The sequence below is a fragment of the Glossina fuscipes genome, unplaced genomic scaffold, assembly GCF_014805625.2.
Source record: "Glossina fuscipes isolate IAEA_lab_2018 unplaced genomic scaffold, Yale_Gfus_2 173, whole genome shotgun sequence".
Taxonomy (NCBI): Eukaryota; Metazoa; Arthropoda; class Insecta; order Diptera; family Glossinidae; genus Glossina; species Glossina fuscipes.
The window spans coordinates 292,035-319,379 of record NW_023998516.1 but is presented as its reverse complement, the minus strand read 5'-3'; the positions used below and the strand labels follow the sequence as shown (position 1 = coordinate 319,379).

General features: G+C 32.0%; 3 protein-coding genes across 3 annotated transcripts; 2 read left to right on the top strand and 1 right to left on the bottom strand.

The window, feature by feature from the left end:
• Positions 1-818: 818 nt before the first annotated feature.
• LOC119641678 (ribosomal protein S6 kinase beta-2) lies at positions 819-21,766 on the bottom strand. The gene is made up of 9 exons (XM_038040460.1): positions 21,087-21,766; positions 16,009-16,049; positions 15,767-15,893; positions 15,433-15,698; positions 15,176-15,367; positions 15,005-15,095; positions 14,681-14,929; positions 14,500-14,607; positions 819-1,336 (listed from the first exon to the last, which is right to left on the bottom strand). The coding sequence occupies exons 1-9, from the start codon at positions 21,183-21,185 to the stop codon at positions 1,094-1,096; spliced, it is 1,416 nt and encodes a 471-aa protein (XP_037896388.1). The 5' UTR covers positions 21,186-21,766; the 3' UTR covers positions 819-1,093.
• LOC119641677 lies at positions 4,652-12,628 on the top strand. Its single transcript, XM_038040459.1, has 7 exons — positions 4,652-4,681; positions 4,755-5,187; positions 10,879-11,064; positions 11,145-11,731; positions 11,790-12,113; positions 12,168-12,306; positions 12,375-12,628. The coding sequence occupies exons 1-7, from the start codon at positions 4,652-4,654 to the stop codon at positions 12,545-12,547; spliced, it is 1,872 nt and encodes a 623-aa protein (XP_037896387.1). The 3' UTR covers positions 12,548-12,628.
• A 1,435-nt stretch (positions 21,767-23,201) lies between the features above and the next one.
• On the top strand, positions 23,202-24,465 carry LOC119641679 (CRAL-TRIO domain-containing protein C589.09, mitochondrial). The gene is made up of 2 exons (XM_038040461.1): positions 23,202-23,535; positions 23,606-24,465. Exons 1-2 carry the CDS (start codon positions 23,377-23,379, stop codon positions 24,119-24,121), a joined length of 675 nt encoding a protein of 224 aa, XP_037896389.1. The 5' UTR covers positions 23,202-23,376; the 3' UTR covers positions 24,122-24,465.
• The last annotated feature ends 2,880 nt before the right edge of the window (positions 24,466-27,345 follow it).

Sequence of the window (27,345 nt, the reverse complement as noted above, 5' to 3'; positions counted from 1 at the left end):
AACTTTAGTTTTATGAATTTTTTTATTACAAATATATAATAATTTCGCATGTTGGCTGATTCAACTGTTGTCATTCTGTTGTGATTATTGTTGTATGAATTATTTTTAAATATTTTACATTTTCCGTTTTCATTATATATTTTTGCAATTTCTTTTTTATTTGTTTATTTTTCTTGTAATAAGTTTATAAATGTAAATGTTTGCTTTTCTTAAGAATTTAAAAAATTCGACTATTTTTTGCTTAATAATGATTTATACATACGCATATCTATATGTATATATATATATATACATACATATACATACGCATTTATACATATATGCATATATATAAAGATGCGTGTGTGTACGTATACAAACATGCATATATATATTATATATTTATAAATATATATATATATATATATATGTGTGTTTACATAATTAATTTAATGTTTCCTTTTCGTCTGTTAAATATTTAGGTATTGTTTAGGACTTGTCGTGTGTTGTTGTTATTGTGATAACCTTGAAAACTGCCTGTTAAGGATCCATGGCCAAAATATAAATAACAAGCTTACGCCGTTTTCTCTTATTCCGTTTTTGTTGTCTTCTTACTTTGTTAACATAATTTCTGGCGCAAGTGTCCACTTGTCTAATAAATTATTTGTTTCTTAATGACTTCCTTGTTATAATATATATATTTGGAATTCATCTTTTTCCAATTTTTTTATTTAACAAAAATTGTTTGAACATCCACACTATTATTTATATGCATATGCAGTTTATAACGTTTGCTTTCCATTTATGCTTTTTTGTTGTCAATCATTTTTTCTTTTTTATTTTTATCTCTTCTTTAATTTTTTTAATTTTTTTTTTTTTTTTTTTTTGAACATTAAAATTTCACTATCATTAATAGAATCCATTGAGTGTTTTTTGTTTTCTTCTTGTTTACTTTACTTATGATATATTAACATTTTTTTGTTGCTGTTTTTGTTGTTGATTTCTGTTTTTTTTTTAAGTCAGCATTTTAAACGTCTTCTTTCCGTTGTTGGTATTGTTGGTTTTGTTGTTGATGTAGATGATGGACGACGTTTCCTTTGCTGGCATTTGCGCACTACGACATTGGTAATCCCTGTACATCCATCATTTCGTCTTGTGGCGAAGGACGTGGTGGGAAGTTAGTGGTGGTCTGTACGTGTGGTGGTGTGGCTCGTGCATACATACCTCGTTGAGCGGGAAATTGTAAACGATAGGAACCATCATGCGTTTGTCGTGGTGTACGACGTGGCGATCGTGCTGGCATACGATTGGCTCTTTGCATTTCCTCCAATATTGAAGGCGCTACATATGTAAAACCCTACGAAAAACAGTTCCAAGATAAATTACATAAACTTATACACACAATCAACAAAATGGGAGCTTTTAAAAATTTTCATTTGATATATATATATAAAAAATAAAAATATGACTGATATGATGATTTTTTTTTTCATTTGCAACATTCAGAGGTAGACATAAGAGAAAGATCTCATAAAATATATACATAGAATTAATCCGCGTAAGGTTCGGGATCGATTTAGCTATGTTCAGTCATTTATCGATTCATCTGTCGATTGTGGTTTGCGATTTGAATGCTCACGAACACAAAACCTAAAATACTTATCATCTGTCATATATGTTTTCAGTTTACAAGTCCTTTTTCAAAACAAACGTAATGCACCCACACACAAGTACCTCTATAAACGGCGAAAATTTTATTTTTCAGATATAGCACACACTGATCTAAAATATGTAATAAATATTTCCTAGGCCCATCCATGGGGAAATTGTAATTATGATGATAATGAAGTAATAATTGCCCAACTGTCACCTCAGTATTTTGTCAATTTTTTTCATTTTTCTTGTTTGTGTTGTTTGCCACATGAAAGTTTTGCCGTATTGCCTCAAGGACAAATACAACTTTCTTATTTGTTTTTTATGTTATTACTATTGAAATAAGCATTTAACCAGTAAAGCAAGAAAGCGAGTTTTAAAATGTGGACGCAATTTGATCACAGACAAACCCACAGTGCAGATGAAGCTAAAAGACACAATTCTTCACCTTTTTGCCTGAAACTTTCAAATCCGCAATTGTATTTCTAAAAAACCGCTTCTCAAGCCTTCACCAGAACCACCTGCATGTGCTGTGCAAAAATCATCCAGATGGATTTGCTAAATATATCCACAATTAACGACAAAATTTTAATTTCCACTTCTTTTCCACTCATTTTAATGCACATTGGGTCGGATTTTATCGCAATTGTGGAGGTGACAGCAAACGGATTGGCGCCATTTTTGGAGTTAACATAAAAGTGATCATAATAAATATCCGAGTCTCAGGTTTTCGAAAATATCTTCATGGGATTGAAAGTTATAGAAGATAATATGAAAAATGTATCGATGTTTTCCGAGATTGCATTAGTTTCTTCTGCATTGCAGGCGTATCTGCGAGCAAATAGGGCCCGTTTTCTAACCTCGTATTCATAATAGATCAAGGAATGTTGACGCTAAATGTTGGCTTCCTATCTTTATTGTTACGAGTGTCACGATGCACACAATTTACCTAGTGTTAAAGCGCTGGTTTCAAAAACCGATGGCGCAAAAATGCGGAATGCAACAATGAAGATTTAATATATATATCGAAAAATAATTTGCCTAATATTGTTTCGCTGCGATCAATGTGTCGAAATTTGGGCGAAGCAGGCATTCAGGGATAGCATTCTTTTTCTTTTTGCTCGAACGTTAAGCCCTAATAAAAGATTTAATAGCAACAACAATCAATTGATGGATTTGAACCGTTCACTGTTCAAAACGTTAGAGAAAAATTAAGGAAGCAGATGATTGTGGAAAAGGCTAGCCCATGCGGTTCACCTAGCACATTTGGCTCCTTCTGATTGCCACCTATTTGCATCGATGAGTCATGCACTTGCTGAGCAACGTTTTTGCTTCGCACAAAGATGTGGGAAAAAAATGGATCGATGAATGGTTTAGGACAAAGGGGAAAGATTTTCACTGGCTTATTATCCATAAGTTGTTTAAAGTATCGGCAAAATCGGTAATCAGTGATAGAGCACATTCTGAATGAAGCGTTGTTATTTTTTACATTCTTCTGCATGTAATGTTTTCTTGTGCGAAAAGATTCCGTATGTGAACATTAATACACCTTTGCGTTTAGCACCCATTCGGAATGAGTGCTCAGCAAAAGACTATCAATACAACAAAATCGGCGCTTAATTATATATGATATGTAATAATTGATACATATAAAATTTAATCTTAAGTCTTCTTCCATCACTTGAAAAGACTTTTGTTGAGGAAGATCCTATCACTTTACCAAACGTTGATGAGGACAGTGTTTAAAATGAATTATTTCGCAAAGCTCTCATGCAACTAATTTTCTTCTTTTTTGGGCGTAGTGTGTAATAGATTAGCAGGAAATTCATAAGCGTATACTAAATGCGTTAAATATTAGTGTAAACGGTATTTAGATCACCATTACACATTTGGTATATATCCATGAATATCAAATACAGTGCAATATCTTCTAGGTACGTGGCTTTTTTTCTCTTTTTCGAAAGACAAAGAAGCGAAAGATTATAAAAATATGCTGGAAGTGTTGAGTGTCTCGATGAAGAGAAGAGCTATAGACGAATTAAATATAAATAAAGAAAGTAGCAAGCTTTTCTTGCTATTACTGTTGCTGCTGCCGTTGTTGTTGTTGTTGTTGTTGTTGTGGTTTGTACGCCAAACATAAAAGTCTGATCGAAGACAAAGCTTATAAGAGACTTAGTTAAATTGTGTTGGGGTTTCAAGGTAGACGGTACGCAAGCGCGTGCGTTTCAACTGACTGTCGCCGAACAATGATATAATAATTCAAAAAAAAAAAAAAAAAAAAAAAAAAAAACAGGAAAAAAGGGGCTAAACAAAGAAAGAAAACAAAATTTATAACAAAAATAACAAAAATTATAAAAGTAATGACACTCAGAAAACGTACTTTCACGCAAAGCGAAGGAGCGCGAAATATATTACAATAAAGAAATAAACAAAAATTTATAACAAAATAATATTGCGCATGCGTGATAAGACTCTTTCGCGTCGTATAAGTGGCCGCGAACAATGATTGAATGAGCACAAGATTAGCGAAGAATAGGTCATTTGCTCATAATCATGCACTAGGAAACAATATAAAACACTGACCAATCTATCTAAACGTTGTAGAACTAAATTATCATTTCGATTTTTTCACTTATTTATACCTTTTTTTTTTATGCGCTTAACTATCTAAAAGAAAGAAGAAAAACGTGTCTGGTCGAAAGTGCGCAGCAACAACAAGAAACACGAACGCTTTCTTCTCGTATTACTATTAAAAGCTTTATATATATGTATGTATATAAATAAATATATTTTTCTTGTGTTTCTTTGCTTTTTACTGCTAAAGAGATTGTTTGCTGGCTTGAAATGCTGGTTTGTTACTGGTGAAAATCCAAACATAGCCGTTGTGTTGTCATCTAAGAGTTTGAAAAAATTTGTTATATAATAAAACTCTTCACTCTGACACTAACCGTGGCATTAACCAGCTAGTTATCAAGCATCTGAATGTGTGCCTGCTTGCACGCGTGCACGTGTGCGTATTATGTTTAAAGATCATTATAATTTAAAGAATGTGTGCAGTTAAGAGGAGGAAATTTAAAAAATCATTACTTTTCATGCAATTATTTTATTGTCATAACAAACAGCAACAACAAAAACCTGCAAATAGAAAATATGGCAGTTTGCCCTGGTTAGGCAGCTTAATATTAATTTTACAGTTGCTTAAGCTACCTGGTGCAGCAGAGAATTCTCTACTAAAATCGTCTGTCGGTCTCACTACTATCGACACTTCAAGAGCCACCACAGCGACAACAACATTAACGTCAACGTCAACATTAACATTAATATCAACATCAACACCAACATCAACATCAACATCCACATTCACATCAACATCATTAACGTCGATACCAACATCACCAACAATAAATATAACGAGCACACCAAACCGAAACAGTATTTTGTTAACAAAAATTTCCAATGATCATGATGATAGCGGAGATAAAAGACGACTGTATCAACAACAGCAACAGAAATCGCCAAGAGGACCAACATTTTCCGATTTACATAAACAAGTAGGTATGGTTGGATAGTATCACAAAAACGTAGTCGCATAAAATTACAATACTTCAGTGAAACTAAACTGTTTCGTGTTTTAGTGTTTAGTTTGCAAAATAACTATAAACAGGTGCACAATAATAAAGCAACAACAAAACGCGACAAATACAGTGCCAAGGTGTATCCGTCATAACCCAACTAGCAACAATTAAAAATTTCCCGCCTAAATGTGTGCGTACGAACACACTCGCACACATATATACATATATATATTTCATGATTTAAAAAAAAAAAAAAAAAAAAAAAAGCTATCAAGCACAACTGCCATCATTGTGATCGTCTGCTGTGTGTATGTGTGAAAGTGAAACTTGTATACCGCTGTATATAAATATTTTCATAATAATGTTTTAATTTTTTGTGATTTTGAAAAGAAAATTCGTATTCCAAAGTTTTTTTCATTTCGAGAGTACAGTGCAGTGATGTGAAAAAAACATTACCATCTACGCATGACGGTAATAAGAGAAGCCTGTTCCTGGAGTTCCTATTTTTTAAAGAAAGATTTTATGCAAATAATACTATTAAGTTAATGGTGTAATTATTCTTTATTTCTGTTGATCATGCCTAAGATTTTGATATGGCCATGTGACAGCTCGCACGATTGCCAACAGCTTAGTGTAAAGGACGTCGTACAAGGAACTCAAAATGAAGAAAAAACTTCTATACCATCATATATATTTAGAAACGCAGTGTTCAATACTTTTACGCGTAGAATGTGTAGTACTATAACTGTTTCTCGGCGATTCTCCGGCATAGCAAGTCGATGTGCCGGAGGAATGCATAAAAAAGCTTTTTTTAGTCGTATATATTATCAATACGAGAAATTCATGTTTTACAACCATTCACATTGGATAGAGTACATTACTGCGTCCACCGGTGTAATCAATAAATAAATTATCTAATACTTTCAGCAAAACTTGATTCTATTTTTCGGGATAAACTCTTCTTATCTCGATACAGCGAATGGAACGGTTTTACAATTCTTTTATGTCTTTCACATTACACGACTTGCTTTATATAATAATTTGCTTTCAAAACGAGTTCTTCATTCGATGCAAAACGCTTACCAGAAGATCTCCTTGTGAGATTTCTGGCCATTTCTTCTCAATTTCTAACTAAGCCTTTATGTGGCAATAAGGAATAATTTTTGATAGGTATAAAATTGTATTAGTGAAAATGATGTACAATAAGTAGTGGTCTGACATTGTCCGACTGCAACGTTTTAGTTTGTTTTATACTCATTTCGTTAAGACAATTGAATCAAATTATATAAATATAAAAATATAAACAAAAATATAAATATAAATACAAAAATCCTGAATGAAAATATGTTAAAGTTTTTGGATCTGCTTCAACATGAATCTACGTCGACGCTCTATTAAAATTCTATAAGATACCAATTACAAACACTTAAGAGTAGCCTCAGTTTTTACATGAATTTTTTGAAAGGCATGTCAGCAAATTTGGATAAATCAATCTCCAAGCTTTCCGTAATCGGAGACATTTTTAGAATTCATTGATTTCCAAAGGAACTATGTTTTTACACTTTTTTGTGTGTTAATTTTCGTGCACTTTACAGTCTTTTGAAAACGTTTTCCTTTCATTAATAACCACCTGAAGTCCTTGCACACCCGAGTCCATATATATAAAGCTTTTAGTCTACTGATCAAATCAAAATTCATATGTGAAGCGCTTGTCTGTCCGACTATCCTTCCTTTTGTCCTTTTATTTTTTATTCAGCATACCCTTTGTAATTTTTGAAATTTTATTACACTGGTGTATTTTGGCCCAAGGATTTTACAACCACTCCCCCATATACTATCTCATTTAAAGAAAACAAAGACGTTACACACAAAAAAATTTGCAATTTTCAAAATTTCTCGACAAAAATCGTTGAGTAATAATAATATTGCGACATATTTAATAACTGATGTGAAAAGTTTGGCCCGTATGGGCAAATATTTTGGATCGACTTCCGTATTAACGTGCCTACGATAAATAAGCCTTGGCAAAAATATCTAATATAAAATATTTTATGATGAAACTTGGTCAGCCATAGGTATTTGTCGTAAGAAATAATTGCAGCCAATTTGAAGCATGTATGTGGGTATATTTCTTGCACTCCACCCCATATAAAGGTTTCCATGAACAGTCAAGAAAAAAAAGTAATAAAGTCTAATTTTTTGTACTTTATGACGAAAAAGTGTGAAGAATAATAAAATCTTTGGTAAGAAAATTAATTTTGCTAAACTTCGACGGTTTGGATTCATGTTCTTAGTTAGGCGTATCTGCTAACAGGAAAAGTATACCGTCACATTAAAATAACGTACACCTAATTCTCTTTTTACGCGATAGCTACGTTCCCAAACCATGCGTGTAAAACAAGATGTTCACTAAATAGTAATTTGGAGCGACAAAAGCAACTGAAAGATACATCAAATAATATTAAAAAATTTGTGTCACTTAAGAATTTATTTCGTCCTTAAACACATCTTAGTTTATTAAATATACTATCAAAAATAAATTATATTTTCGAAAACCAAACTGAATCGTGTAAAAAATACCTTAACTTTTCACTTTATGCTTAATTCAGGGAGTCACACTCATATATGCATGTGGTCGATATAATCTAACCGAATTGTGAAAAATATAACGCGATGTTACAATACAGATTTTTGAGGTGTGAGAATGAAAAAATTCATAAAAATAACAAGAAAAATATTCATCAGAAAAATTCAAAAAAAAATTCATTGAATATTGAAAATCGTGTTAAAACAAACCAATTCGTGTAAAAAGAGAATTATTTTTTCTTTTTAACTCGTATTTAATCAAATTGCATGTAAATAAAAATTCGTGTAAAAAGAGAATTAGGTGTACATAATCTTTGCTATTTTACTATGAAAGTTAATAAAGAATCACATATGATGCAGCCACGTAGGGTTTTAATGGTGAGTCTTGGCCGAGGATAGCGTTTTTGCTTGTTAAATCTTAAATAATCTCTAGGGTCTTTAAGCTTAACTAAGGACTTCTAATAAGATTTCCGTATAAGTACGACCTGTGAGCAAAATACAAATAAACCAAAAAATTTGCTCGAAAGATGGATGACTAGTAGCGAAATAGAGCATCTTCTTCTTATTATAATAATATAACAGAGACCTTTATTCGATAGAGAATTGATCGTTATTTGGGTAAACAATTGAGCGCAGTGATCCAATAGAGTAGATTGTATTTGTAAGGAATTGATTCATTGCTTCAGCGGAGTAAATTGTTACTGTGATTCAAATAAATCAATTCTTCGATTTGAATAACAAAATATTAAGGTTTTTTTCGAGAGATTTTCGTTGCCTATAGTTATGTACGTATCCAAATAACGCAATAACTGATTGGATAAATAGATCTTGGGAGTTTTTTTTTTTTTGTAACTTTGAAGATTTTTTCAGAGAAATTGGTACAATGTATTTTATTCAAAGTATTATCCATCGTTAGCTACAACTTTTCCGCATATTGTTTTGGTTGGAAAAAACTTTAATGCACCACCTCCACTGACCGCTCAAACGCGATTATCAACGATATTCAGCCTTATTTTTTATCATGTCTTTAGACATTACGGCGCACCCACTGTTCATCACTTGTTTCGTTATGATAATTTATGTAGCTTCAAATGAAGAAGTAGCAGTGTTATTCTGTACTCTACAGTATTAATTACAATCTCTGTACTCTTAATATTAGATTTCGACTAAAAGTTTAAAAAATTTGCAATAACAGACAAAAAATTTGTTTCGAAAATATCAGTATTCACGAGAGGCAACTGGGAAATGTTGGTTTTTCGGGTAGTGTTCAGTTTACAACACCATCATCAACATTACATTATCAACGTAGTTTTTAATTAACGGCTTTTCTATGGTCTTGTGATATATTGATGAAAATATTTTTACAATTTTGTCCTAAAATATAATACTGTTTGGACTAAAATTATTATGAGTATGGATTCGTTAACTCGAGTACCACTGCGTGGATCAATTTGATTTCTTTCAGCTTTTGAGCTTAAAAAAAATAGTTACAAGGCACGCAAAAATTGACAAATGTTCGGATTTGTTTTTCAATTTTTCTCTCTGGCCAATTTTTCGGGATACCGACGACGTGTAACTGTTTCTACGAGAAGAATCCATTTGACCGATAATCTTTGTGGAATTAGCATAGTTACAAAAACGAGGATAGGGAGCCGACAGTTGGCGTACACCTTTCCTGATCGATTAAGAATCTAATGCCAAGAAATGGGTGTGATTTGCGAAAAATTCACGCTTAAACTGGTCTCGATCGGTATGCTTACAAATCCACAAATAATTATAGAATTTTAATTCCGACTTATTTCCAATTCATTCTAGTGGACATTAGCACATCCTTTATGCAAATACAAATGAATTGAAATTAAAATTTTTCAGGATCCGATTTGACTGAGATGTTCATACCGAAAAAAGTGTTTTAAGAATATTTTACATATGCAACTGATATTAATTAAGACGCTTACAAACACAAACTTCACAAGCATACGAACGAAGTCTTTCTACATGCTTTTCGATTCCAGTCCCATAAATTGCAATAAACTCACATGCTTTCCAATGTACTAACGAGCGAAACTTTTTTCTCTTTGCGATTACTGACCACCTAACCATGTATTGCGATGTAACGAACGAAGAAGAAGATAAAAGTCGTAGTGTAATGTTTAAGAATATTACGGCAAAAACTTTTCCAATTTCTGCGTTTTATTATCCTTATCTTTGTGATTAAAATCTTTGAAATTTTTGTGTTTTAAAGAAATTTTTTGCTTTGAGCAAAGAGCTATGCAAAAAATAGAGAAGGTGTACCTTTGCTACGAGTATGCACTGCTACGGAAAATCAACTCTTATTAAAAACGATAAACATGTGATTTGCACTGCGAAAGCAACGAACCGATCAGGATATTTTTGACATTCAGATGCGTTCGTAATAACTGGAAATTTTTAATTATCCTTACAAGATTCTTTTCTCTTCACGACCATGAATTGCATGACATTTTGAATCCATCTGTTCCAGCCCTAGCTCTTTATGCTTTACTATCATCGTCATTTATTATGAAAAATCTCCAGAGCATAAAGATCGAGAAAAGAAATTAAGTCTTCGCTAATAAATTCATAGATTTATTTTATTGTCAGATTTTATAATTGCACAGGGACACTTGTGCGTAAGCTAATAAGTGAAAAGGTGCAAAATATATTAAAAAAATTTTCATGGCTTTGTCAATATAAATAGCAAACAAATATTAATGGAAATATTAAAGAAACTTATACAATTCTCTCCTACTAGCATAGGACCAATGTAAATCGCCCTAGAGACAAACAGGCCTTTTTAATGATTTCTTCATATTAGTGTTTGTAAAACTGGTTTCTTAAACCAGTGAAAAATCAAGTTAAAGTCGGTGTTGTGTAAAATGGATGAAATTAAATTTTAAAGACACAGTCACACAAGTATAATTCGAAACAAATTGCTATTAAAATATGATTAGAAAGTAGCGTACAACAACTAATTTTAATATGTAATCTAATTTCTGTTTGTGTTGATTGGTCACAACGAATGCCTCACAATAATTTTTTTATTTTTCATTTTTCATTTTTATAGTTGAAAACTTAATAAAACAATGGGCGCCAATAGTATGGTTAGCGCCTGAAGAGAAATTCATGCCATTAGGAGTTGAGGAATTTTTAATTCATGTTCATCCCGAAAATACGGGTAAGCCCCTCACACTTGGCATGCCAGTGGGAGATATATCTGAGAAAAGCTACTTAGTAACTAATACGAATATAGGTAATTTTAAGTGAATTGTTTGTAAAAAACTAATAATAAATAACTTCTTATAATATTCGTTTTTTTTTTTTTTTGCTTAGAGCAACTCTTAGAAAACAAAACTTCCTTTATATACGGACACAATCCTAATATTGCACCAGTTCCTATTTACGCGGTAGTAAGTTTATGCTTACCGGAAAATAATCCCTTGAAATTGGATATTACGCCATCACCGTCACCGCCGATGAGCACCAGAGCTGCTTACATACCCATTTCGTTGAAACTTCAAGAGAGTAAAAATGATACTTTTAGACGTTCATCGCGATTATATCCCATGTTTAAGAGGATACGACGCAATATACCGGAGAAGCGAGCGCCCATCGTAGCTAACTACAATTTAGTAATGGGTGAAAAAGTACAAACCGCTGCCAAAGATTTATCAATGCCATTGCCATTGAATTTATCATTGGAAGCGACCACCCAAGAAGCAGAAAAATGTAATAATTTCATCGCCAATTTGGCAGACAATGTCAAATTCAGTTTACCCTTAGATGACTTTGAAAATATAGTGGGCTACGAAGGGGAAATGCAAAAACAACAGAAACACAAAGCAAGCTTCGCTTACAGAAAAGATATTAAAATTCCGATGTTCCATGTCACCTATTGGATGTTTTATCCATTTAGTCAGGTATGCAAGCTTATGAACTGTTAAAAAAAAATTGCCTATAGCAATAAACAAATTGAAGGGTAAGAATATGTGCACTTTGAGCTTGGGACCCTTCGGCAGCATACCATTTCCGGCAGTATATGGCTACTGTCTGGGCAGCAATAAAGATATAGGCAGTCACATTGGAGATTGGGAACACATGAGTTTATATTTTAATTGCGCAGCCGAACCGGAAGCCATGTACGTTTCAGCTCACGACGCTGGTGCTTATTACACTTATAATCATTTGACTGGTTCATTTGAGTTTAAGAAACAAGAAACACGCAAAGGAATTTTGCAAAGGCCTAATTTCCCAAAAACTGTAACTACTTTCAATGATCATCCAGTGCTGTTTGCTGCTAAGGTAAACAAATTTTCAAAGTTTTCAATAAATATCAGAAATATATATATTTTGCAGGGTTCTCACGGCCTGTGGACAGCTCCCGGTAAACATCGTTTTGTTAAAGTAGCTCGCTTATATGATATAAACGGTTTTGGTACTCCCTGGAATACTTGGAAACATGTCGATATTACATATGAAAATCTTAAATCATACGGTGAGATATAATTTTTCTAAGATCTTCGGAATACTTGGTCGAATTGCAGCTTTTTTTTTTTTTTAAAGGACGTTCATTAACTCCAAGCTGGTTATTTTTTAAAGGAAAATGGGGTAATCCGAAAAGTAAATGCCATCCGTTAAAGCGAATTGGTTTAAATTTTTGTGAGTACACTGATGGACCAGTGGGTATACCGTTAAAAGAATCACATTTCCAATGCGCTCTCTCTTATAAAAATTAAATGTAAACCGTTCAGTGCCGCTTAAGTGGTCACAAAATTCCCAAACTGATGCAATAGCCAGAAATTTAAATAAATTTTGTTACTTAAATAATAAATAAATTGTTTTTATAGTACGTACATGATGACTATATACGAGCGGTTGTAAGTAAAGAGTATAATGAAAACATTCAAATTCGTTTAAAACGAGGAGATTATAATCACTTCCCAATGCAATAAGGGGATTGAAGTTGTGCTTTTATGATCAAAGTGCCAGACAATTTGATTCTCGACATATTGCGATAAAAAGCATGGAATCAACTTTTTTATATTTATTATAATCTTTATAACATTTTATCCTGCATCACCGGTGGTGCAGAGTATATTAAGTATGCATGGATGCGTGTAACACATAAAGAATTTAAGACAGACCTACTTTCATTTATACCGTTAGACCCGAAATGATTTTCTGCAAAGATTTAAGCTTGTCTGTTTAACCGTCCATGCGTTTTTGCATTCACCGAACTAGTCGCCATTTATAAAATATATTGCCGAAGTTTAATAGATAGCCCTGCTTTGCCTCAATTGAAACTCCATGGGACCAGACGTTCTTTATGTATCGTTACATTTGGAATAAATCGTAATATGAAAAATATGGCAGAATTAAAAAATTTCTCGGGAAAAAGCGTTAAGTAATAGTGCTTCGGCACATTCAAGTGATGTGAAAAGTTTAGACCAAGTAGCCTTTGCTTTTAACCACGCACTGTAAAACCATTTATATATATAACAAGGACTAATTTTTATTTTATGACGAAAATGGGTCAATAGCATCAATGTGACACAGAAATTGACCGCAAAAAATTCGGAATTCGGTGGGTGAAATTTTTAAGCCTCCACCTCATATAAAAGCTCTAATGAAAACTATGCCCTTACTCGAGCAACGATGTTTAATTTTTAATATTGTAAAAAAATTGCTGAAGAATAATAAAATCCCTTGACAAAAAATTAATTTTACTCAATTTGAATCACGACTTCCATGAAAACAAGATACAATTTTTGATATTTGGTCACGAGAAGAAACGAAGAGATATATTAGGCGAAGCAATGTTTTTACTTTCTTGGTAATAAATATATCCTTGGTAACTGAACCTACATTGTCTTTGGCAACTGGAACATATGCCGGCGTTGCACTCACATGCAAACTTATGCAGAATAACCTCTATACAAGAATAAGTCAATACATATTCGGTATTAAACATTCAGTGAATATAAAAACTATAATTTATATAACATCAAATGGAGTAGGATGGTTAACCCACTGCCGGTTATGTGATATCTCGTAGCGAGGGTAGATATCAAAACTGGCGGTTATGAAATATCACGTATGCGCTTAATTAATAAATAAAAACTCGCCACCTAGGGCAAGACACCCTAAATTTCCCTGCTAGGGTACCGGTAAATGTCAGGCGCCTAAAAAGCATACTATTAAAGGGGATATTCGTTTATTTTCTGATTTTAACTGATTATGGACGAACAAGCAAATAAATTTAAATGGCTTTTGTGTCTTCAGACAGACAAGTCGATTGGCTTACATAATTTGATTCGGCTATTCAGAATATACATATTCGGTAAGATTCACAAATCATGAATAATAACTAGACTGGCCTGTAGTTCCTGTATTTTTTCTATCTTATGGAAATCTTATTGTATTGGACTTAAGCCAGCTACTGACTAAAATAAAACACCACGGAAGCAGATGAAAAAGCCTAATGTTACGAATGTGTTGTCAATTAACAGTAGAGAAAATTTAAAGCTTATTTATAGGCTACGGTACCTACAAACTCGGTGCGTACAAACTCGCATTAGAGGTACCGACTATTTTACGATAGAATTTATGGATAAACGGAGATTACTTTCAATAGTTCATTTTCAACTTTCTTCAATGATTAATACAACAAGAAACATATAAGACTTACTTGAAATATTAAATTGGCACTTTCGCTTAAAGTTGTCTCATCTGGAGAGTCAACGGGAATTTGTCTGGTAAATCTTGTATCAAATTGTGACACATCGTCTTCACTGCGCTAAAATTTTCAGAGCATCGAGAATAGGTCAAAAATTTCATTTGCTTGTATTGTTTGTACTGTATTGTTTTACCAAAAGTGGCTTAATTGGCGGATCTAAGCGTCGGGCCAATACATCATCCCAGTTGACGTGTTTAAAAAAAGGATGCGATTGCACGGCGGCCGCATCTTCAGGACCGCTACCTAAACGTTGCGATTCCTGACGTTTCATTAAACGGCGTACTAAATCTCTAGCTTCCGGGGTTAAATAAGCAGGCAAATTTAGTTTGGCTTTTAATATGGTTTCAATCGTTTTTTTACGATTTTCTGCGGTAAAAGGAGGCTAACGAAAAAAAAATTAGAAGTTTAAATCACAAATATCTAAAGAATTGTATTTTTAAAGACAATTTCAACTTACTACACCAGTTAACATGTCAAACATTAAAGCACCTAAAGACCACCAGTCAACGGCTTTACCATGACCACTACGTGTAAGAATTTCGGGAGCCCTTTTTTGTTATATATGAGAACAATGTTAAAATGTTTACCCATAATTACTTAATTAATTTTTAATTAACTGAACACGTACATGTATTCAATGGTACCACAAAATGTGTGAGTAACGATGCCTTCCTGTATATGTTCTTTGCACAAACCGAAATCGGTTAGTTTAACATGACCTTGAGCATCCAGTAGTATATTTTCCGGTTTCAAGTCACGATAAATTATGCCCAATTTGTGTAAATGACCCAAAGCCATTATAATTTCACTTAGATAGAAACTAAAATTCAAAATTAAATTCAAATTTTATATAAAAATTGTTTACAATTTACAATTTTTTTTTACCATGTCGTATCCTCCAGAAATATACCCTCACGTTCCAAATGCATAAATAGTTCACCACCACTTAGATATTCCAAAATCAAATACAATTTCCCATCCGTTTGAAAAGCATAAACTAATTCAACAATAAAAGGGTGTTTAACGGCTTCTAATATATTTCGCTCAGCACGCGTATGAGCTGTATCTTTTTGATTCGTGACTATAGATGCTTTTTTTAAGACTTTCATGGCAAAATATTTGTTGGCGTCGCGACCAGAGGTTTTGCGTACCTATGAATAAATACAGCAGATTATTAAAAAAATTAAGAGAAATTGATTTTTATCGTTTATTTTTTTACCTGGAAAACTTTGCCATAACCACCTTTTCCCAGAACTTTTTTCAACTCGAAATCTTTCGGTCCTAATTTAATTTTCCCAGGATTTACATTTTCTTCGGATAATTGTATGGTTTCCTGACCTTCAGCTCTATAAATATAATTTGCGTAAAATTTTTTAAAAATTTTCGCTTCACTAAAATATTATGTTCAAACAGAATCTTAAAAAAGCAGATATTTGTATTGCATTTTATATTAATACTCACTCTTGTTGTATGTTTATGCTTAATTCTGGTTCCAGGTCGACCTGCAAAATGTTGAATTAACAATTAATAGTAATAAAAAGAAAACAAAAAGTTATCTATGCAATTTAGGAAACTCAATACTTCAATAAACGTAAAGCTAAATTAAGTCTACAATTGAAAAAGAATAAATAAATAACGGGCGATTCCCATCCATATACAAAAGGAGCAATAAAAAAGAGTTTTCCTAAAGTATTCCCTTTCATTACGGAAGGGTGATTAAAATTTTCATCTCGCTTGGCTTTAAAATATTTGTCCATAACGCCGACGTAATCGCTTTAACCAAGAACTTCTTAGATGTTCTAAGCGTAGAAAACTTGTGAAAATTGATTTAATTAAGATCTTGTGCAGTGGTATAAGGATTGCAGTATAATAATAATTGATGAGTAAAATCATTTAATTTCTTCCGCGTATACAGCTGTAAGTCCCTTTGGTAGATTGCTTTGCGATGTTTATACGGATATAGACAACACCCAGAAGGACTTGAGATAAATCCACCCTGTAATTATACCGATTTTGAATCGATCTCAGCTTGCCTTTCAGTCTCGCTGTCCATCTATTTTGTATTCTTCTGTTCAGCCTATAGATAACAATTTTTGAGATAGTTTGACGATTTCGTTATACAAAGCCATAAACAAGGAAATACACTTACAAGATTTTTATGGGTACTTTGTTTAAACTGCATTAGTGGGTCTCAAATTTCGTGTGTGCTATAAGATTATAATGATTACCCTAAATCTAAGTTTTACACAAAATCAATTATTCGCTGTTCTTGCTTGTGAACAAATTTCTTAAAATAAATATAATTTATTTTACTCAACAATTAAATAACCATTAAACCATTGAATAATTTAAAAAATCTAGACATCACATTACATTTAAGACCCCTTAATCGATATTGGGAACTTCATGTATGGTTGGGCAAATCTTTTTGGGATAAATATTTAATGGAAATAAAAATTAAACTGCAAACTAAAGCACTTAGAGTCATTATTTCGTATGGACGATTATTTATATAATCGCGAAAAGAGGATAACTAAATAAACTCATCTATTACACATAAACCGCGCAATAAGTTTTTAAATTAATAACACTTTATTGGACAGAAGCTAATATTATAATTTCAAAATATTTCGAAATTGCGTTGAAATAAATATTAAAACACATAAAAATACTTGCGAGAATAATTTTAAACACTACAAGTATGCATATTACGACACTGGGTGAAAATATTTCATATATGCATATGTATATAAAAATAAACATGTGCTTACGTGCAACGAAAAAAAGAACTTAATTAACATACGAATCAAGATTTATTATAATGTTCACGATTATTTCTATCAAATTAAAAATATAAGAAAAGACAAAAGTCGTTTCAACATACTTATAATAACCATATGCTTAGGATATTCGCCAACTCTATTTGAAAGATTTAACATCAAGGTGACTAAATTACCTCAATTTATTTTTCTAAATACAATTGTGGTCTAGCAAGTATTTACATTGTGCACTGTAAAGGGATTGGAAGAGTTTTAGGTGTTAAACGGGAATGTTAAACTGTCTAATACCCGGTGCGACATTGATAAGATTGTCAACGCTTAGTGTATTGAAAGAATGTTTACATTTTCCGGTTTGTTTAGTTTCAACGTTTACTTCTTATTTGGGCACAAAACGAGAAAACAAAATCAAAAAAGAAAAAACAAAAATTCGGTTTGGATCGAATCTCTTGATACTCATTTAAGGCTAATTATACCCTATGCTACTTGTGGTACAAGGGTATATTAAGTTTGTGCGGGGTATGCAACAGTCAGAAGAACTTTAAATAGACGCGCCTTGCGGTGTTGCGATCGATTTAAAATCACTTTTTGCATCGATCTAAGCGTCGGCCTTTCTGTTTATCTTGTTTTCTTGTATTCAATTTATAGGTTACAATTTTTGAGACATCTTTTTTTTTGGATCAAGGACGGCCATTATTGAAAATGGTTCACTTTGAACCAGCGTTTCGACCACTCCCTCTGTGAAGCCTTATTTTGAAAAATCGTTACGTTGATAACTGCATTAAGCGGTGTAGGCTATTTAATGGTTGGCCATATCCCACTAAAATGTTCCCAATTGTTTTATGATAAATAAATTTCCTACCCAAACCAAATGTGTGTTTCATCAATTATATACGACATGTAAACGAAATATGTAATTGCACTGTAAAAGTATTCTTTTCAAGCGTAACTATGCCATAATTTTGTACGCTAATACACAAATAGACTATAGTATATAATATATATATATATATATATATATATATGTAATACCTGCAAACCAATTGACTACATCACTCTCTCCATACAATTTTCTACAAAATCTTGTCTTTAAAATCCACTTCAAATCATAATTGTAGCTGATTAGATTTCCTCGAATCAAAGTTAAATTAAATTACAATTTGAAACTCTAACTGTTGCAGTTTTACCACAAAACACACAAGCCAATAGAACACAATAGATCCGAAGAGCAATATACTTAACGTAACATACTCAAAGAGTAACATGTTTAATGTATATTACTTAACCATAACAAAAACGCAGCATGACTAAAAACTTTAAAGAGTAGAAAGAGGCCATCTACGAGAATCGCTCTAGCCGGTTTTCTGAACTTAACGGCACTAAATTAGAGAGAAAAAAATATGTACACAGCTAGGATTAATTTGCGAGATGAGAAAAGTGAGATCTGATGGGGCATTTGTAATGTCAATAGGCGGATAATTGCGTACGTCTAAGCGAATTTGCCGCCGAGCTGCCTTTCGCTCTCTCACTTTTCACAAAGCATAAACACTTTCACACATTAATTAAAAGCTAAAATTGGTAAAATTTTTAGAAAGCGTTTACTAAGATCCTTCGGTAAGAAAAGCAAATTACATTTTTAACGTATTGCTTTGGATATTTTAAGGAAACTATGAATCGTCTACGAAGTGCATAGCATGAATGGTTGATGCAAGATGTTAGCGTACTTCAATTGTCTTTTAAGAGAAACACAACATGTAACCTCAACATTGACGAATGAAATGTATGGAGGCATTTCCCGTTTGAAACGTAAAAAGATTATAGAAAGTTAATGAATAACTTTTTCTGTTTACATAGAGAACTTTTGCAATTTTTGTTTTCCTTACACATATTAAACGATGGCTATGTCATTAGTTTACAATTATATTTAATATAATCTCTCCTTGTGCCGTCTATTGGATTCAAAATGTCGAGTTTTGTGGATGTGTGAACGTAGGAGTCAGTTTTTAATTCTGCTTTAAATGTTTGCGATGATTAAGCAGCCGCATTTCAGGACAGAAAGACCTTAAAAGTTTGCAATGAAAATACATTTAAAAAATACTTTTGTATTCCTTTTGAAATGGGTAAAGACAGATTCCGCTCTGGTATATATGGAGCTCTGATTGATATGAAGATGTCTGAAAACAGGCAGACAGACTGACGGGAGACTTAACTAATCGTCCGGCTATTTACATTGTGGTTCCTTCCAATTTCGAGTAATTCCTATATTTTACAAGTGTAAGCTTGATATATACCGTGTGGTGGACGTAAAAAGTAAATGAAAAAAATTCTTTGCGCTGTCGCAAGGTCGGCACGCAAAACGAAATCAAAACGGGTCAAGTGACTCGTATAATATATTAATAATAAAGTTATATCACTTAGGAGTTTACTTCAGCTTTCATTCATTATTAATCATTCCAATATTGGCCTTGGGCAATATTGATCTTCAAAATTGAATAAAGTCGACTTTAAAAATTCCATTGACATGAGAATTCGAGTTTAACACACTGCAATGGCGAGCTTATGAGAAATATAATCAAAAAGCACAAAACACTATCGGAACACGTTATAAAAAAAAAAAAATAATTATAAGTAATTGACTGCATATTGTCTAATCTTTACTGAATGTCACAATATCAGTGCGATTTGATAGGCAAAGTACGCTTTTGTCTGAACAGTGTGACAAACGCTGTACATATAGTAGGTGCCATATTGATATGATTGATAATACCTTCTCTCAGCGTATGCATGCTTTTTAATTACATATATGACTTTTGGATCTGTTATCAGCTGCAGGAATTTGTTAAATAGTTATTAATATCAAGAATACTCTCATTAAATTTATATTTTATGTGTTCAATTTTGTAAATATATTAGATGCTCCCTTTCCATTTACCCGTATTCGGGCTATGCGAAGGTACATTAATTAGATATTTCATAGTACAAGTTATCTAGAAGCTGTCTCGTTACAATTTACATGTAAGCACAGGGAATAATGTAAGTAATAATTTATCAACAAACAGGTGTTATTGTGGGCGCCACTTCAATTCATTTCACATACAACTTAAGGAAATACTTTTAAAAAGTTTTGTATATATGCATACAATAAGTATTTTATATAAAAATTGTTTTACGAAAAATTTATATTTCATAAAGAGATACATATACCAGGCACATCAACCAATACTTCACATTACCCATGAATTATTTAATTAGATGCAAATAAATTTGTTCATTTACTGAAGACACGTTCGTGTCGTAAAGTTTTTTTTTCCTTCTTTTTTTTGCTCAATCATTCAGCGTTTGAATGAAACAAGCAATACGAAATTTGAGCATTATGGCCTGACACAACTACCAATACTCAACTATGCTCTTTTGCATCATTATCATGCAAAAGTTATGAGCATGAAAACAAATAAATAAATAAATAAACAGAAAAATCTTTGATAGTGTAACATCACTAACAATCGATCGAATCGGGTTTCTTTGGTATTTCCGCTTGTTAGCACTTTGTTGTTGTTGCTTTTTTTCATTTGGAACGCAATAATAACTTGTAAGACATGTATGTATATATATATAGTTATTTGTTTTTGTTATTATTCTGTTTTTGTCTTCATTTCAAATAGAAATTTAATGTTTACCGTAAATCGTCAATTTAGAAACATCTCTCCGCATTGATATGTAGGATGATACGAGAACAATATTATACATATGGATTTTACTTACATCGTCCAATTCAATTTTATCATCATCAGAATCGCGGGGATTTTCATCCTCGTGCAATTCCAAAACAAAGACTTCACTGGAGTCATTTACGTCAGCCATTTGTTGAAAGTAATGATTGTTGTTGTTATTAAATATATGATGATGTAGTTCGCTTTGTGTTTGGGAAAAAGGACGGGGACGGGGAGGAAAAGGGATCACACACACTGTGTGCCAAACAATCGACGTTAAGTAAATTCTCGCCTGCCTGTGTGTGACAATCTCGAACAGCCAAAAAGAAAGGCGTTTTATAATGAATAATGCGTGCGCAGCTAACCAAGTCACTGCGCCCCAACAAGACCTTGAAGTTATGTATGTAAAGAGATATATAGTCACAAAATTTCTTTGTAATTAGACAAAAGCACTAATAAATTGCTTAATTATTGTTGCTGTAATTTTGCTTTATTGGTCCCAGCTAGATGTCAGCTAGCCACCGCCAGCTAGAGAGGCAGACGATTGAAGAGCTGTCCAAAATAAAATAACACACACAACGGAGTATACAAAAGTTGATACACATGCACGCGAACACTATCAAATAAAAAAAACTAATAATTCAACCAAATATACGCAAATCTTTTAGTTTATTATTTCTAGTTTTCTTTTAATCTCCGATTTCTTCACTTTTTATGTTTTCTTATAAATTTTCACACGTTATTTTCTTGACTGAGTTGATATAATTATATATATATATATATATACATATATATACATATGTACATACATATATATACATATATGTATATATATATATATATGAGGAAATGTGTTTGCGATTTGTTTTTACTTTGTCTAAATAAAAAATTTCACACCGAATGAAACACGAGGAGGCGGCGTTACCATATCTAGTAATTCACCTACCGACAAAATAAACTGTATATTATAGTAACAACTGCTTTCTTTTATTGTCGTAGGAAGCGTTAGTACATCGTCGCTGAACTTTTAGTTTAGTTAAAGATTTTAAGTTTTTCATTTCATTTGCTTGAAACTGATATAACCACAAAAAATCGCTTATATATGTATATGTCTATATATATGGATGTTTTATTTTTCCGCCTTGGTCATACTATAGAAACACGCCAATGTATACTATTCGTCCACTTTGAAATTGTGGTCGAAATCTTACAATGAAATATATACTTTGTGAATGCCGAAACCTTTTATTTTTCACTCTAAATAAATTGTAATAATAATTAAAAAGTATGTATACTATTTTATTGAGTTCAGTTTTGATGGACTTTTCATTAGTATTGAAATTGTTGGAACTTCGTAAGTACAATTACGCTTATTTACTTTCTGTGAATCAATCGATCATAGCTAAGCTGAATAAAGTGGATGTATTACATTCAAAAAAATCAAAAAACGTATAAAATGGACTAAAGTAAAACATATAATCAGAAATTTCCTTTTTTTAAATTCGTGAACTAAAAATCATTTTGGAAAATCCTTCTGGCGTAATGAAAATTTCCTGCCCGTAACTATAAAATTTTCTCAATATCGAATTAATAAATATCGCACTATGTCAGTCAACTGTTTAGAGTAAGATGCGCCTCAACTAGGTTAATATTAGCGAACCACAGTACACATACAATGAATGCTTACAAATGTATGGAATTTAAAATCAAAAAGTCAGTACATAGTATTTCATTTGCTGGCTAATAAAATGCTATACTAGTGTTTTAGTAGTGTCGTCAACAATACATGTTTTCCTCACCTCGCCAATTTTTTTTTGCTTCGCACGTCAAGAATCCATAATGTTTTACTCCCCAAAACGATAGTCGGTGTTTTGCTTCCCTCGTCAACCACATGTTGTTCATTACTATCGAAACCAACTAGCTTTATTGGGTTAAAGAGTAGTTGATAAACTTGTCTATTACCTCGATATTCTGGAATTACTAGTGATGATAAGGATTTTGAAAAATAACAGATCTGATATCTAATTTTAGAGCAGATGGAGCAGATATTAATAATTTTTTCCATCCCTGATATAGACCTTTTAGTTTACGGTACACAGCAGTATATTACGTACTAATGTTGTAATGTAATTTTAGCAGCTCGGTGCAGTAAGAATTTATAACGCAGAGTTGCCGATAATTGAAACTGCTAAGAAATTTCAGAGATATACAGATTAAGAAAAATTTATTAATTTTTATCAATTATTAATTTTATTTTATATAATTTAACATCATTTTGTACGGAGGCCGATAAAATATCAGATTATAATTTTGGATATTGCGAATTCGGTTAAGAGTAGAGAATGTCGCAGGAAGCAGCAAAACCTATCAATGTTAATGATTTGCAAGACCTAAAGGAAAGGATGAAACTCATAGCGGAGGCGGATCCTAAACAATACCATAATGATTATTCACTAAAACGCTATTTAAGAGCTTTTAAAACCATTGATGATGCTTTCCAGGTGAATCGTAAATCTCTTCTTTTTTTTTAATGTTTAAGTTTTGTAATATTGTCGTTTAAAATTTGTTTAGGCAATACTTAAAACAAACAAATGGCGCGAGCAATATGGTGTAAGTGACCTGGCGAATTTGCCAGAACTGCAGCAATATGGTGATAAGGCCCGCGTGCTGCGTCATCGCGATTGTGCTGGTCGACCTATCATTTACATACCAGCAAAAAATCACAACTCTAATACGCGTGATATAGATGAGATGACTAAATTTATCGTCAAATGTTTAGAGGAAGGCTGTCAAAAATGTTTTGAAGAGGTCACTGATACTTTGTGCATTGTTTTTGATTTAGCAGAATTTAGTACTTCCTGTATGGATATGCAGCTGGTCAAAAATCTCATTTGGCTACTCAGTAAACACTATCCTGAACGCCTAGGCGTATGCCTTATATTGAATTCACCAGGTTTTTTTTCAACTATTTGGCCAGTCATACGTCAACTGATTGATGATAATACGGCACAGAAAGTGATTTTCATCGACAATGAAACCGAACTATGTAAATATTTAATACCTGATGTCCTTCCCACTGATATGTAAAGTGCAATTTTTTATATCTAAAACGTTATACTCTTGTACTAAAGGACAATTAAGAAAACTTATATATCTTAGTGGTGTATATTTTGTGTTCTATGTATATATATATATATATATATATATATATATTCATGTACATAATATATATATAGATATATAACCTGTGTTGCTCCTTGTGTATATTTTTGAAATAAAAATCCTTATAAGAAATGCATTCCATTTTCCCACAATAGCAAATATTACATTATTATACTGCTTTACATAATAATATATATAGGTTACATAAATTACACACATTTATGAATGTCTCTAAAGTAATTGTTATCTATCTGTTTTTGTTGTATTTTACATTTTCGAGCTTTAAGAAAAAACAAATTTCATGACGACAAGTCAGTAAATATATAAATGTGAACAGAGAATAAATATATGAAAAGTATAATATTTTAATATGGATAAACTTTTATTCACAGAACTCACAAGTTCAATGAGTAAGCAAAGAGACGCCTTTTGCTTTACTTACTTTTATATTTTTATGCTGTCATGCTGTCATACAGAACTGGTGTAATGTTAGAGATATAAAAAAATTTCAATAAACTAACTGTCATAGAACTGAAAGAATTGTCAAAAATTGAGTACTTTAATAATTACTATACAACACCACTTAAAGCGATATATTTTATTAATATGAAATAGGTTTTACTAATTGATCGTCCTTCGATGTTCAGGATATGTGTTTGGTCAAATCACCTTCCCTAAGATGATAATTAGATTCTTTAGAAGAAGGATTTGCGATGTTTGGTGAATGACGTTCGCTGAGGTTGTATTCGTACTATTTTAGTAACACAAAGGAAAGAATAAAATTCCTGTGAAGTAAGGCGTATTTAAGCAGGTTTCAGGCCAGGAACATTAGCGATGTTAATGTTTTAAGTTTGATGTGCATCAAACGTGACTTGTTCAATGGACGACGTTGATCATACGCAACAGCTCTTTAGAGTTTTTTACACCTATATAATATACGCTCGTGTTGAAAGAAAAACGAAGCATAAGAATTTACTGGTTGTCTCTTTCCGTTCTTCGCATCAAATCTCATAAAATTATTATTAATTGGCACAGTATACTAAACCCGTTTAAACCTTTGCGTCTGATCACTTCCAACTATCTCAAAAATTGCGTTATAAAGTTGAAATTTCGCATATACCCTCTCAGTTTATATTGAAGAGCCAAAATGTTAGAAATGTACGTGATCGGCATACAACCCTGCCCGCATTGATTTAAGCATGGTCTTTCATTCTAAAGGCGACACTTCTGTCACACATAAGAGAAGATTTTGTTAACAAAACTCAAAACTCTAATGCAAAAATGGGCATGGTCGATCTATAAACTTGCGAGTAAAAAACAGATAAGACGTATTGAAATCAAATTTGACGCCATTATATTTTAAACTTATTTAATAAGTAAACCGGACAACTGCCAGGCTGTGGTCAGCTCTCGTGAGTAACAAAAATTTGTCTCAAGTTGAACACAACCTTCTTATCCGTTATTTAATACACGCACCTTCCGGATTGCATGCAGACGGTCGTTAGCCCAGATTCTACGCGTCGTACATCTGAAAAAAGTTCTAGATATCTTACCTTTTCCAATAAAGTGCTTTTTTTTAAATCCAAAAATTTAGAGTTCCAACTTTTTTTCTTTTTTTTATTTAAATTAAACGGATTTATTGGACTTCTCTTAATATTTTTCAAGTTTGTATTTTCAATTTTTTCTTTTTTTTTTTTTGCATCATAACTGAAGTAATAATGATGTCTGTGTTAAACTTGTTAGTATTCAATACAGAGAAACTTTGTTTTACTAGAAAAAACAAACTATTATTTTACTTTTATAGTTTCCCAGGAAGTTTAAATTTTTTTTTAATTAATGAAAAATTAAAAGAAAAGAACAAAACTTTCCTAAAAGTATTATATATGTTTTTGTGTCTTTGTATTAAAACTAATAGTTATTAGCTTTGAAGTGGAACCTTTTTTTTTATAAACTATAAATAAATGATAACTTGTATCGGTTTGCGTTTTTTTTTTTCTTTTGTTTGCTTTTGATTTAAATATTGAACAACTATACTTCCAACATTTTTTTATTCATTAATTATGAATAATTTTTAAATTATTAAATATTTTATTCTAATTATTAATGACAACTAAACTGTTTTGGCATTTTTTTTGAGAATTTTTTTTTGTCATTTTTATAATAGTAATTAAAAAATATTATTCTTTGTTTTTTTGTTATAAATTTTCTCAGTTTAGTAATAAATTCGAGTTTTTCGTTATAATAGTTATAAAAATTTAAATAAATTAATTATATTATTTTCACGTTAATGTTATTGGAAATGCTGCTAAGATAAACTAAAAAGAAAAAGATAAAAAATTGAAAAAAAAAAATTTTAACTTAGTCTGAATATTTGACAGGAAATGGGATTAGAAGAAAGCAATACAGTTTTCGGAACAGATGCAGATAATTTACAATCGAGTTGTTTCTTTTGTGTTAAATGTTAGTAATAAATTTTCATTCATTTTGAAGCGAATCTTGGATACCCAACAGTCGATAATTTCTTTTATATCTAGAATAGGAGGTTGTATTAAATTTATGTTAAGTGTTCGTAACGCCTGAAAATATACATCAAAGACTCCATACACTATATATGTATATGCTTTCGTTCAATATGAGGAATTAAAATTTCGTATTGTGACTAAAAGCTCTCTTACGTCGACAGGGGATTTATTAAGTTGGTCTTCATCGATTTATTGATATCTACTGCATCGCTTCGTTGTTATGCTATGACTGTACTCTGTATTGTATTTCCGTGACTTTTCTCCAAAAAGCGATCCACGATGGATAGATAGATCTGCTACATATTGTAATGGAAATAACGGTCACATTTGATTTGTTTAATTGTTACCGTAAAACGGTATCAATAGAATTTCCTGATGATTGCGATGGAACAAAATTGTTTTTCAACAAATTTATTCGTAACTATTAACATACATTATGAGCTAAGTAATAAAAAAGTTGCATATTTTCCCTACTTTCTAAATCATTCTTTACCAGCATGGGAATTCATGTCCAGCTTTAGTAGTGTGTCCGCCTGTCAGTCCGCTTTTTGGTCGAGAGGGAGGGCGTAATAGTCCAAATAAACAAAATTTGTCCGGTTCATTCTATAAAAAAAGTTTTGAAGGAGC

Excerpts from the sequence above, each read along its gene's own strand:
- LOC119641677 (XM_038040459.1), top strand. The coding sequence starts at position 4,652 with ATGTTTAAAGATCATTATAATTTAAAGAAT. Across the intron at positions 5,188-10,878 it reads CGATTTACATAAACAAGTAG|TTGAAAACTTAATAAAACAA; the intron begins GTATGGTTGGAT and ends TCATTTTTATAG. Across the intron at positions 11,065-11,144 it reads AGTAACTAATACGAATATAG|AGCAACTCTTAGAAAACAAA; the intron begins GTAATTTTAAGT and ends TTTTTTGCTTAG.
- LOC119641678 (XM_038040460.1), bottom strand. The coding sequence starts at position 21,185 with ATGGCTGACGTAAATGACTCCAGTGAAGTCTTTGTTTTGGAATTGCAC. Across the intron at positions 15,894-16,008 it reads AGCATAAACATACAACAAGA|AGCTGAAGGTCAGGAAACCA; the intron begins GTGAGTATTAAT and ends TTATATTTATAG. Across the intron at positions 15,096-15,175 it reads TGTGGTACCATTGAATACAT|GGCTCCCGAAATTCTTACAC; the intron begins GTACGTGTTCAG and ends ATAACAAAAAAG.
- LOC119641679 (XM_038040461.1), top strand. The coding sequence starts at position 23,377 with ATGTCGCAGGAAGCAGCAAAACCTATCAATGTTAATGATTTGCAAGAC. Across the intron at positions 23,536-23,605 it reads CCATTGATGATGCTTTCCAG|GCAATACTTAAAACAAACAA; the intron begins GTGAATCGTAAA and ends AAATTTGTTTAG.